At 55.1% G+C, this 12,477-nt stretch overlaps 5 protein-coding genes across 5 annotated transcripts; 4 read left to right on the forward strand and 1 right to left on the reverse strand.

Annotated features, from left to right (window-relative positions):
- Positions 1-336: 336 nt before the first annotated feature.
- On the forward strand, positions 337-1,542 carry IUM83_09559 (Armadillo-type fold; the record flags this gene model as incomplete). Its single annotated transcript, XM_067934006.1, has 1 exon — positions 337-1,542. One exon carries the CDS (start codon positions 337-339, stop codon positions 1,540-1,542), a length of 1,206 nt encoding a protein of 401 aa, XP_067796947.1.
- Positions 1,543-1,937: 395 nt separating this feature from the next.
- IUM83_09560 (Armadillo-type fold) lies at positions 1,938-5,255 on the forward strand (the record flags this gene model as incomplete). Its single annotated transcript, XM_067934007.1, has 1 exon — positions 1,938-5,255. The coding sequence occupies one exon, from the start codon at positions 1,938-1,940 to the stop codon at positions 5,253-5,255; it is 3,318 nt and encodes a 1,105-aa protein (XP_067796844.1).
- Positions 5,256-5,308: 53 nt separating this feature from the next.
- On the reverse strand, positions 5,309-5,776 carry IUM83_09561 (uncharacterized protein; the record flags this gene model as incomplete). Its single annotated transcript, XM_067934008.1, has 1 exon — positions 5,309-5,776. The coding sequence occupies one exon, from the start codon at positions 5,774-5,776 to the stop codon at positions 5,309-5,311; it is 468 nt and encodes a 155-aa protein (XP_067796845.1).
- Positions 5,777-7,094: 1,318 nt separating this feature from the next.
- IUM83_09562 (putative transmembrane protein) lies at positions 7,095-9,062 on the forward strand (the record flags this gene model as incomplete). Its single annotated transcript, XM_067934009.1, has 1 exon — positions 7,095-9,062. One exon carries the CDS (start codon positions 7,095-7,097, stop codon positions 9,060-9,062), a length of 1,968 nt encoding a protein of 655 aa, XP_067796842.1.
- A 1,567-nt stretch (positions 9,063-10,629) lies between these two features.
- Positions 10,630-11,626, forward strand: IUM83_09563 (uncharacterized protein; the record flags this gene model as incomplete). Its single annotated transcript, XM_067934010.1, has 3 exons — positions 10,630-10,867; positions 10,924-11,054; positions 11,117-11,626. The coding sequence occupies 3 exons, from the start codon at positions 10,630-10,632 to the stop codon at positions 11,624-11,626; spliced, it is 879 nt and encodes a 292-aa protein (XP_067796843.1).
- Positions 11,627-12,477: the final 851 nt, after the last annotated feature.

Consider the following 12,477-nt stretch of genomic DNA (forward strand, 5'->3'; position numbering starts at 1 on the left):
AGAACTCTTTATCGCCATATCAACACCAAGATCATCCCGCAGGAGGCACGCGATGAAAACAATGGCAACGGATCACCCTCTCACCTGATGAATAGTCCCGCTGGGACCGTAGCATCGCCGTCACCTCCAATACGGCACAACTCAGTGTCGATCATAGAATCGTCACGAAATCGATCCGTCATAGGAGGACTGCGGCCTACCCCGCCACCGAGCCGGGGGCCACGCGTTGATAATGTTTTCGGGGGCTACGGTGGTGATCTCTTTGGTCAGCGTGGCAATTACGAGGATGGTATGATTTACCTGTCACGATTTCGCAAGCCTACGCTCGTGAACAACATGGGCGGAGCCAGCGGCTCACTGAATAGCGTCGGGGGTAGTGACTCAACCCTGAGTCGTCATAGCAAGGGGAAAGATGACGAAGAAGAAGAAGAGGAGCAGGTGCCGAGTGCCGATGCACTGGACTACGGCGTGGGCCTTACGCGCGAGATTTGTCTCAAGCAGGAATGCTCCTTCAGCATTTATCACTTTTCAACGACCCCTGGTCACGAGCGTCAAATGGTGATGGAAGGCTGTATGCTGGCGTTGAGCAAGCTCGCGGTCTTTGAAGACACGGAAGTTAAGCGCTTCTGTGCCGCGTCGATCCTGAACCTCTTGTGTGAGCCACCACTCGGAAGCAAGATGGCGGATGAAGGTGTATTGCTTGCGCTGCTTGAGCTGGCCAAGGCACAGCACGAAGAAGTGCGGCGACACACGAGTATGGCGCTGTGTCGGTTCTCCTATGAGCGTAGCGGGCAGCTTAGACTCGTCCAGGAAGGCTGTGTATCGGCTATTCTATCCATGTTGAACGTACCGGACCTGGAGACAAAAGAAGCTTGCGTGAAGGCCCTCATCAACATCGCGTCAGCGTCTAGTGCATCCGTGGCTGAGAGCGTCGTGCACATTCTCATGAAGCTCGCTACTCGAAAGGACCAGTCCAGCGCCAGGTTTGCTGCGGAGGCCATCTGCAACTTGTCACTGCTCAGTGGTTCCAGAACAAAAGTTGTTGAAGAAGGAATCCTTGATACGGTGTGTGAGTTAGCACAACAAGCTAGCGTGGCTGCAGCTGCTGGGTCCGGAGAGGAAGCTGAAGACGGAGGTGACATTGGATCAATTCGCAAGCACTTGGCCATTGCACTCTGCAACTTGTCGGGGCTGTCAGGGAATTTGGAGCCGTTGAGTCACGGACGAATTCTCGAGTGCCTTGAAGAACTACTCAAGTGCGAGAAGCCTCGAGAGGTGCGCGAAATGTGTGCGGTGACCATCGCGAACATATCGTCGTACCCTCCGTCGCTCAAGAATTTGGCGCTTAGTGATGCCGTGGCAAACCTCGTCGAGCTGGGAACTCATCACACAAACGCGTCCGTGCGTGAGAATACGGCGTTGTGCTTGTCGAACATGTCTGCCACAGCTGACAGCCGAGCGCTGCTTGCACGTTTTGGCGTAGTGTCATTATTATTGCGCTTCGTGGAGGAAGAAGATAACGAGTCCGGGGCAGTGCCTTAGCTCAGCAGTACGCAGTGCTCACACTGTGCAGCATGCTGGCCCATCCAGCATACTGCGCCGAAATTCTCCAGAGCAATCTCCCGGCAGCTTTAGCAAGGCTAGCGATGCGCACACCCCACGATCGTGTACGTGAACTCTGCGCCAATGCACTTTTCAACGTATCCTGTGAGAAGAGTCTCCACGCGGTGCTTTTGCAGGACGACACCATCCGCGCAATTGTAAGACTCTGTAGACGCAAGGGTGAAGTTGACGACGAAAATGCTGCTGGAACCTCAGGGCCAACTCCATCGACGCCCGCGTCAGGATCAGGACCACCGACAGTTTTACTGCGTTACCAGGAGTGTGCGCTGGGATGTCTTCTGAATCTTTCGTTCGCAGCCGAGAGCAGACCCGCTTTGCTGCGTGCTGACGTGGTGGCCACGCTCGCCAAAGTCTTCAACAAGCCACCAGTGCGCGCCGATGAGCTGCTTCGTCAATGTGCTGGTGTTCTGGCCAACTTGTCGTTCGATGCTGAGGCACACGCGCGTATGGTGGCCGACCACGGAGTTCGGTTAATCCGTCGTATCATGAGTGCCGCAACGTCCTCCGCTGCTGCAGCCGCAGCTTCAGATGTTCCGGTGAGCGCGTCAGCTATCGGAATAATCCGCGAGACACTTCGAAGCTGTGCCACTGCATGCTGTAACCTTGCAGCAGACGCACTGGAGAAAACCCCAGTGCTGGACATGTTGATCGACCTGTCAGCATCTTCATATGCTCCAACGATTCTCACGTGTGCTATCGCGTTCGCCAAGCTCGCGTCCAGTGCAACACACCGCGTCTTACTCACGCGCTGTGCCGAGTTGTATCCGGCGCTCACGCTCATGATGCGCTGTGGCGTCGAAGACATTCAGATCTACTCGGCTGTCGCGCTCTGTAATTTGGCTGTCGAACCTCCAGCAGCAAAGCCTGTCGGTGTCCGTCACGTCTGGAAGGAAGGCACGGTGCCCGACTTCATCGTGAACGCACTTCTTCGCATCAACAGCGACTCCACCAAGGAAATCTGCGCCCGTGCGCTGTTCAACTTGCTAACGCACGATGAACTCCGAGCTGTTCATATCAAGGATGGCGTCTTGTACGCGCTTGTAAAGCTCGCCCGGCTCGAGAGCGTCGAGATTCGCACACTTTGCGTCACAGCTCTTTACAACCTAAGTTGTGACCCAGCACTCGCGGAGACGCTCATGGAGCTCAAGGTCGCGCAAGTGATCACCAAACTGTGCGAGATGGAGTTCAGCAGCCAGGAAATTCACCGAAAACTCGCTGCTTGTCTGACCAATTTGGCCTCGGAGCCCAAGCCTCCTTCAGGGAAGAAAGTGGCGACTACCAGTGACTCAGCAGCGGGAGGTTCTTCCAGTATGGCAGTCCGCTTAGTAGAAAGCGGCGCACTCGTTGCAATGCTAGTGCTATGCGAGCACGCCGATCCGTCCACACGACATGCTTGCGCAGCAGCACTGTGCTTTCTGTCGGCATACCGCGTCAATTGCGAGGCCATGGCTACTCTTGGACTCGTTGACGTACTCACGAAGAAGCTGTTACTCGCTCCACCCGATGCTGAGACCTCGGAGTCCGAGAGTGATAACCCTGGCATGGAGCTAGAGCAGCGACAACAGCACGAGTTCGCGCTCAATGCGCTCTGCAACATCTCATGTTTCCCAGCGCTACATGATCGGTTCGAGGAAGCTGGTGCTGTAGCACAAATTACCAGGGTTCTTGCTGCGAATGCCAGTCGAGAACGAAACGAAGAGAGTGAAGACCAGGAGGACGAAACCATGGTGCTAGCGTGCGTGCAGACTCTCGGAAACTTGACGTTCCACGCTCGACACCGGCGAGCCCTGCTGACTCATGGCCTAATTCCGACCCTGCTTTCTCGCGCTCAAGTGCTGCGCTGTTCGCACCACGTTGGCGATGTTTGCGCCGAGATCGTTGCCACTTTGTGCGAAGATGCCTTGCACTGGAACGAGTTGATCGCCACGGGTGCTGTCCGAGTGCTCCGCGAGATAACTGAAGTCGACGGCAACGCTGAACCTCCATTGCTACCTTCCCAGGTAGCACTTCGAGCCTCCATCTACGCTTTGAGCCAGCTTGCGCGCTGCGAGAAGTCCGGCGAAGCTGTGATTGCACATGGCGCACTAGACGTGGTGGCTCGCGCGCTTGATCTGGGTAATGAAGCTCCACCTCCCGGTGATGATCCAACTAGCAAGAAAGCCCACGAAGCTAGACAGGAGACGGCAGAGCGGTGTGCTGTCATTCTGCGTGCGTTGTCAACTCAAGGTGAATCTGTTTGCTTGATGCTCATGCGTGACGTGCGCCTCGTGCCGATGATGCAGTCCATTGTGAGCACTTGTTGTCCTGGTCGCCGCCAAGTGCAGGCCTGCAAACACGTCATCCTGGCGTTCTACAACATCACCTCCTGTCGCGTCAGTATCGAGGAAGACGAGAACACCAGCGATGCGGACGGCGATGGTCAAATCGCAAAGCTCAACGAAAGTGAAGGCATGCGGGGCTTGGACGCGATGGTGATCAGTGGAGTGGTGCCGCTGCTAATCAGACTCTCCACTGACGGCGGCAGTGATATGGCGCCGGCTTGTGCTGTAGCATTAGCCCACATCAAGCACCGAATCAAGGAGAGACTAGCTTTGGTTCAAGCTCAGGAAGTCGAGGGTGCCGAGCAGTCCTCAAACCTCCGAGAGTTCCAAGAGATGGACAACTTGATGGAAGCAGGCGTGGTGACAGCTTTGTTGGCGATGTTCGAGCTGGATCCGGCCGGAATTCAACGCGTAGACAGGTTAGCGGCAGCCATGCCCCCAGCACTAGCCGTACTGCGCGCCGCCACGGAGAAAGACTGGACGTTCTTGAAAGGCAACTCGAATCTGCATTTCGAGACGCCTCTGCCCGTGTGCTGGGACTTCCGCAGCTCCGCCATCGACGACGCTCGATTCGTCCCCGCCGAACCACGAACGTTCCTCGCCGTACTTGCTCCCGTTGTGCCCCCATCGGGCGCAACAATCCAAGACAAAATCTACGGCCGCTTCCGGATCCTCCGAGTGCGCTCCACCAAGTGCTTGTTGCGGCTTGAAAACTCGCGGTTCGCCAAGCTGGCATCCGCACTAATTGGTTCAACCGAATCTGGATCGGCTGGGAGTAGTGCAAGCGACTTATCCGACGCTATTGCAATGGCTATCAGCGACGACCCCGGCGATAATAACGACAGTGACCACGAGCGAGATCACTCGCGGCATGGCAGCAGCACTCGAAAGTCCAACGTCGGGTCCAGCGCGAAATCCATCGCAGGCTCCTCCAGCACCGACGAAGACGACCCCGGCAGCGAAACGAGGATGCCGTCGCCCGTGAAGAAGAAGCCGACGGGTCGATCGCTGATGATGAGCCGCTCTCCCAGCCACCGCGGCAGCGGAGCCTTCGGTCTCGGCAGCAACAGCAGCACAGGCAGCAACACCGACAGCAGCAACTCGCTGCTGCGTCGCAGCACGTCGAAAGCCCCCGCCGTGCGACGCCAAAGCCGCTCCATGACCCACGAAAGCATGATGCACCTCACCCACAGCTCGTCGTCCATGGTGAACAACAGCGCGCGCCAGCTCAACTACGGCCGCAAGGACTCGTCCCAGCACCGCCTCGGCGGCGACAACTCGAGCTCCGGCGTCACACTGCCCAAAATTTAGCTAACTCGCCCAGTAACGTAGTCATAAAGCAACACCAAGCCACTCTATTATCTCTACTCGAGCACGATCTTGGCCCTCAGGTGGTCCGACATGTCGAGCGTCTCCAGCGCTTCGACCAGCTGGGCGTTGCCCGCCACCCGCAGCGTCTTGAGCTTGCTGAGCGTCTCCAGCTGCGGCACAGGCAGCGACGCGAGCTGGTTGTGGCTCACGTCCAGCGTCTCGAGCTGCGCGAGCTGCTGCACGTCAACGGGCAGCGCCGTGAGCCGGTTGCGCTGCAGGTCGAGCGTCGCCAGCTCCCGCAGCGCGAACACGGCGTCGGGCAGCGCGCGCAGCTGGTTGGCCGACAGGTCGAGGCGCCGCAGCCGCGGCACGCGCTCCAGCGCCAGCGCCAGGCGGCAGGCGCAGGCGTCGCCCACGTGCTCGCACATGAGCTGGCGGCACACCAGGTCGCCCGACTGGGGCAGCTCCAGCTCCTCGACGCGCGCGCCCGAGCGAGCGATGTCGCGCAGAGACGTTGCCAAGACGCTGGCAGAGCTATCTGAGAAGTTGCGAGGCTGGAGGCATTGGCGCAGCGGAGTTACGGCGCGGCGAAGCTGCATGACGCACGAGGTGTCGAGGCTTGATGATCGAAATGTGCGGTGGAGATGGCTACGGAGAAAAGCACTGATACGAAATAACTGGAGAAGCACTTGTATTAACATGAGGTGGCAATGAAAATCAGTACATGTGTCTCAATGCCTGCACGCTGTGAGCGCACGCTGGCGTGTCTTTCCATTATGGCGGGCGAGTCGTGCGTGTATCTTCCTCCGCATTGCGAGGCTGGCGTTCATCGATGCGCGCACGTACTGTTGTGCAATCGGTTCAACGGATTGCCACTAACCAGCACGACGACGACTCAACCTGACCTTGTCGAGTGTTGGGCCAACACTGTTGGCCGAGTCGGGCGATCGCCACATGCAACAAAGCACGCAGCCACAAATTCGGGAGCCGAATCCCATCGGTGGAGGCGCGCAAAAAGAGCGAGACCGACGCTTATTTCACCAAGAGAGAGCGGACCGATCGCTGAGAAAGGCTCTCGCGCGAACGAATTGGAACGGGTGGCTGCAGTTCAACCATCAAGCACCAACACGTAGGAGCGTCTTAGGCCTCTACCTCGCAGGCATAGCTATCGGTACGAGAAATGAAATGCTTCAAGGCCTAACAGCACGTGGTCTGCATGTAGAGCCTATGATATGTAAGCGGAATGGGCAGCTCCGAGTGCACTTAGAACCAAGTTGTCTTCAAGGCGGTGCCCGAGTCTCACTGTTGTCACTTCGTAAAAGCGTGGGTTCCCGCGGCATACAAATGCCCATACGACGTTCTGACCAGGGCCTGTCTCTGTGCCTCTCATTAGCGTCAGTCGGTGGACCGAACTCTTCAGTACTCTAAAACTTCCCCTATCAGTCGCATACATCCCCCAAGTCTTCGAGGCGCAAAGTTGTAGGGCGCATTCTGTGGAGCGAGTCACGCTGAGACTTGTGACCGTCTGCCCTGAGGTGTAGGAGACTGGCTCAAAGCTGCTTCGAGTCCCCAGTGCATGACGAGAAGCGGAGTGTGGCGTGCAATCAGAGACCTCCCAGTGCAGTGCGCGCGTACTATTGATATCCGTCCGCTCGGCGCCATCTCCTCCTCCCCCATCGGCCGAACTCGGTCCACAAACACGCTCCACTCTACCGATCCCCCACTCCTCCGCTATCAACTGGCGTACACCCGCAGGTAGAACGCCCACAGCAGCAAGCAGGAGAGAGCGAGGGGCTCACGTGCTTGCTTATCACCCGGCAGCAGTCTCCAGTCACCACGATGCAGAGCGAGCGGTCGTCCAAGAGCTATAGCTTCATCTCCGAGGGCTCCTTCTGCGGCGACAGCAGCGCCTACGACTGGGACCGCGTCGTGCCTCAGACCGGCGCTGGGGACGATGTCTACGGCCTCCGCGTGCCCAGAGAGCTCCGGGTGCACTCATCCACCCCCACGGACAACGTGAACGACATATTGAGCGCCAGTCCGCGCTCCAGAGCAGCCACAGCGGCCAGCAACCACGCAGCAGGAGCAGGAGCAGGAACAGGAGCAGATTTGGCCCAGAAGCAGCAGCACTCGGTGGCCTTCGACAGGACGTGGATCGACTCGGACATCCCCGTGGTGGGCAGATCGAGCTCCGCCCCACCATCGATTCAGCTGCTGCAGGAGGTGCTTCGACCCTCCGAGAGGAGGAGAGCAGCCACCGCCCCTCCGTCCGGATTCTTTAACCACTTGTTGTACGGCAGCTTACGTGCTGGAGCGCTGGCGGAGCTGTTCTCGCAGCCGTATTGTGGCCTGGCCATCTCGGCCGCCGCCACGGGCTTCATGGTGCCGTTCTTGGCCGACGCCTTCCAGCCGCTGCTGTGCGTGTACCTGAGCTTCAGCAGCGACCAGTGCACAGCCACGCTGCGGTTCCTCAAGTTGCCAGGAGTCATTAGCTTCTTCATCGGTCTTTTGTCGGATTTCTACCCGATCTGGAGTTTCCACCGCAAGTCGTACATGCTGGGAGGATGGATTTTCGCCTACATGGCGCTGATGGCTCTTGTCGTTGTGGCGCTGATCGACGACAGCACCGGGTTGATGAACCCCAGTGTAAGGACGTTCTACGGAGGCGCAGTCTACGTGATGTTGATGATGGCGGCCAGTCTAGGGATCACCGTGGCCTCGGTAGCTGCGTTCGCGTTTCTGGTGGAGTTATCACAGCGTGAACCTATTCACGAGCGTGGTACACTGCTGGTGCAGTATTTACTGGTGCAAGAAGCGGCGACGCTGCTGGCAGACATAATCGTATCGCTGGTGGTTGGATATAACAAGGAGTCGGACACAACGCAGGCGGTGATTTCGATGAAGGTTATTATCCTGCTCATGGCGGTGGTGGCGCTGGTGCCCATTCCGGCGGTGCTGTTTCGGCTGGACGAAGAGCCCAGGCAACTAAAGGTGGACTCAGTGGATCGTTCGTCCCTCACGCGACAGCTCTGGAGTATTTTGCAGCAAGAAGCTGTGTGGCGTATTATTCTGTTCGTCTGCTTCTCAGTGTTCCTGTCTTCGTTCAGGTTCAATTTTGTGGATGAGGCCCTGCTGGACTGGGCACATGTGTCGCCTAATGCTGAGCGTGTGGGCGATATTCCGAAGCAGGTCATCATGATTCTAGCCATCCTGGCGTTCCAGCTTACACTTTTCAATTACAGCTGGATACGGATCTCGGTAGTAGGCTTGATGCTCGGCGTGGGGGTGAACCTCCTCGCTGCCATCCCAACAATCTTCGACGGTGTGCGCAGCGCTTGGTACACCTTGGCGATTTTGTCCCTGACGGGCATTTCGCGCGCTGCTGTATTGTTGGTGACATCGCTGCCAATCGTGGAGATCACGGAAAACTGTCTGGAGGGCGCTACAACAGGGCTAGTTTCGTCGTATAATGTGCTGATCAGTATGGTGATCCTCACGTTTTCGGACGCTATCAGCACATCGAGCGCACAGCTGAAGCAAGACTTTACGGACAGCGTGATCGAGCAGGACTCCCACGGAACGCGCATGCAGATGCTGTCATTTGTTATGGCGAACTCCGCGATCAATCTGATGGCGCTGGTACCTATCCTCTATTTATTACCGCGCCAGAAGCTGGAGGCACAGGAGATGCGCACGTACGGCGAGTATAGCCGTCCTGCTGGTATCGCCATTGCTTTGATGTTCGTGGGTCTTGTCGCCTATGCTGGCACAGTGAATCTGTTGGCGCTGCTGAATGATACTAAGTAGTCATTCAGCCCCGCAACAAGTTTCAACGGAAAATTTATGAAGAGGATCTTCTCTATAGCCTGTAAGAGCTGTACCGGAGTCAAGTATGAACGAGTTTAGGTGGATTTATGTGATTAAGGCGAGATACCGTTGGGAGTTTTGAGGAAGCAAGGTGCTTCGTTCCCCACAGAGATGTTCAAGCCATTAAATGAATAGTAAGAAGTGGCCGCCATGGGCTGCTCATCCATTTATCAACACATCCGTCAATATTCGTGGTCGCTGAAGAAGTATCAGTGTGTTCATTCAATTAATCTAAGGCTTACAGCGACGTCACTTAGAAACCTCGCAGAGCTCAGTGGGTCCTCTCACAGGGAATTTCACAGCTGATAGTTGGGATGTGGCGGAACCACATTTATCCGATTCTTCGTGCCCGCTTCAGGCACGAACAGGTTCGCAATTGGCACCACCTTGTCAGCACCTCCGATGCCAATGACGTGGTGTTCAATCGGTCGAGGCATATCACCGCCTTACTGGACTCGTCGATCTCACCCGACAGACACGTCGTTCCCAACGGGCTAGCCGATACGTGCTGAGCCTAAGTCAGCAACACTTCCTTGAAAGACTCGGTCGTCAACGGGTCTGGCATCGGGAAAGGAGGAGGCGGAACAGCGACGCCTGCCTCTGCAGCTTGGGTGTTGGCAAGAGTGATCGCCTCCACAAACTCTTCCAACCGACGATAATGGTCTCGTCGCCACTGCGCTTCGCCAACTTCTGGATGTCTTCGTACAGGGGCATTTCATCGTTGCTACGTAGGATGTCCTTAAAAAACTTTGGCGGACATGGTCCCCGTTACGATAGCCTCTGCTGTTGCTGCTAGTTCGTGTTGGGGTTCTTCGCAGCACTTGAGCCCCTCGACAGCGAGAAAAGAATGAGGGAAATCTTCTCGTTTAATTTCTGAGCTCGTCCAAACTACGCCGTTGTGACCAGGCCCCCGCAGTTCTCTTTTCACTCGATTTCTATGTCGCGGTGTAACAATCACATCGCCATACGATCTGAACCGTTGCCCCTGACCTGACCTGAGTGTACATGTATTTGAAGAATGGTGTTGGTAAAAAAAAAGTTATATCGACCCAATTTTCGACAATTTTAAGTCTGCTTATGGTCATGGAATGCTACTTGTCGTCTCAAGTGGGTTGAATCTATACTTTAGGTTTCTGACTAGAAGATCTGGTAACTAGTTGGACCTGTCAGCACGTAGAGCGTATGTGCCGCGTGAGATTCCTTCGCCTTGACGTTTTTAGCAGCTCATTTCACGACGGTTCTTTCCTCATTTTTCTCTCCAAGAACGTCTTCTCTTCGCAGATACCTTCTTCCGCAAAGCTTACCGAGGGATAGCTGAGATTCGGCGGTTGCCTTGTCCGATTCGGTAGCCGTCACCCCGAAAGGGTGAAAAATACTTCTTTCACCAGCGCAACGGGAAAACAAGCTCATGCAAAAAATATTTTAACCAATCAAAATTGTGATATCAGAAAAATTAATATTAGCCAATAAATGTGGTTAAGAGCGCATTCGATTCGCACATCGCGATATGGCGAGGGGAGTGACGACACGCGCGCCGTACGGCAGCGCTGTGAAGACGCCGTGCGACGCGTGTGGCAAGGCGATATCGCGCACCAACCTTTCCAAGCACAAGAAGAAGTGCAAGGGCACCAAGGAGCGGCTCTCACGCAGTGAGATCCGGAAGAAGTCGTGGGATAAGAACCGCGCCAAGCGTGTCGGCGCCCAGCGTGCCAAGCGTGCCGTGCGTGCATTCGAGCGACTTGAAGGTGGGTTTAATCTATTGCGACCATAAGTTACCGTTATTTCTAACACGTGTCTCTAGAGTTACGAGCGGAGCTTCTCGAACTAGAAAGTGTATCTCTCCCTCCGAAACCCGAGCCTGTAGGCTTGAAAGGGCACGAACTGGAAGATTTAAGTCGTGATGCAGACCTATTTGAGTACATCTTCACCCAGGTAAGTGTTGATGGAAGAAAATCAAAAGGTTCTCATGTGTTTATTAATATTACTGTGTTCAGATGGAGCACAAGGACTTGCTGTCGCAAATTTGGTTTAAACGAACCTTTCTACTGTTGCATCCCGATAAGCGCCACCGCATGCCACCTGAGTTTCAGGTGGAACCCGCAAGTACGTTACTTCAATCCACGTGCAAGCAGTTTGTCTTCTATAGGCAGCGTATGCTCAAGGAAGAAGCAAACACGCTGTTTGGGGAGCGCGTTCGATTTCAAAAGTACCGCAGTTACTTACAGACAACTTTTAAAGCGAAGATCGACCGGTGGCTTGCTGACTGCGAGGATGCCCGTCATGAGAACAATTTACTGAAGGCGCCTATCCAAGACCAGATTGACGCGTTCGGAGAAGGCAAGAGCTGCAAATCGTTGATAGAGTTTGAAGCTTCGTACTTGGCGCGGTTTGCTGAGAAGGACAAGACTTATGAGGCTGAGGCGAAGAAAAAAGCAACGATATCCGCCCGGGAGCGCCGTTTCGACGCTGCTTTTGGTATTGAATCTGACTCTGAGGGTGATTAAGGGATTGGGTAAACTCGGATAGCTTTGTATCCGATTAATAAAAAGGCCATCGTTAGTCAACAATATAAGAATTAGTATGACAAGACTAAAAGTACTACGACAAGACTAAAAGTACTGGAGTAAAAATGAATGGCGAAGAGGCTCACAATTGATTTGGCTGGACAGGAAGCTGTGAGCGCACAGTTTATTTTGTTTCCTTCCAATGGCATCACAGCCAACGTCTCAACGACCCTAATTTCAAGAGCTATTGCAAGGTGGAATTGCGACAGCTACGCATGTGATCAAGAAGGAAACCAGGGACGTCTACGCATCCTACTTTAAGAAGTTTTGCGATTTCTGCGTCTCAAATGAATACCCGGATCCAGCTATGGTGCGCCATCACGAGCTTCCCTCTCTTCTTGTTGCATTCATGGAAAGTGTATCGGTCTCTAGTGCTGTATCTAACCAGACTGCCGAGAAGATACGAGCTGCCGTTGCAAACTACTACAGTAGTCACGAGCGTCGTGATGCTGCCGGTCCAGATAAGTGGGTGGTGGTCTCCGACGAGAATGGAATTAACTACGGTCTGGGAAACCCAGCAAAAGACTCGTTTGTTCGGCAGTTCATGCGCGGTCTCAAGAAGCGCAAAAGTGTGGAGTTTGCTCAGCGCCAAGCCACGCCTATTTCGCTGGACATGCTTAACGTTCTGCACAGCCATTTGGCGACCACAGAAGGATTCACGGAAGCAAGTCGCTTGTGGTTTACAGCGGTATCCGCTTTTGCGTTCTATAGCATGTGCCGAATTAACGAGGTGTTGAGCCTGCAGTGGAAAAATTTAACGCTAGGGCTCACGCGACAAACCGTTTCGGACC

The sequence above is a fragment of the Phytophthora cinnamomi genome (genome assembly GCF_018691715.1).
Source record: "Phytophthora cinnamomi strain GKB4 chromosome Unknown Contig15, whole genome shotgun sequence".
Taxonomy (NCBI): domain Eukaryota; phylum Oomycota; class Peronosporomycetes; order Peronosporales; family Peronosporaceae; genus Phytophthora; species Phytophthora cinnamomi.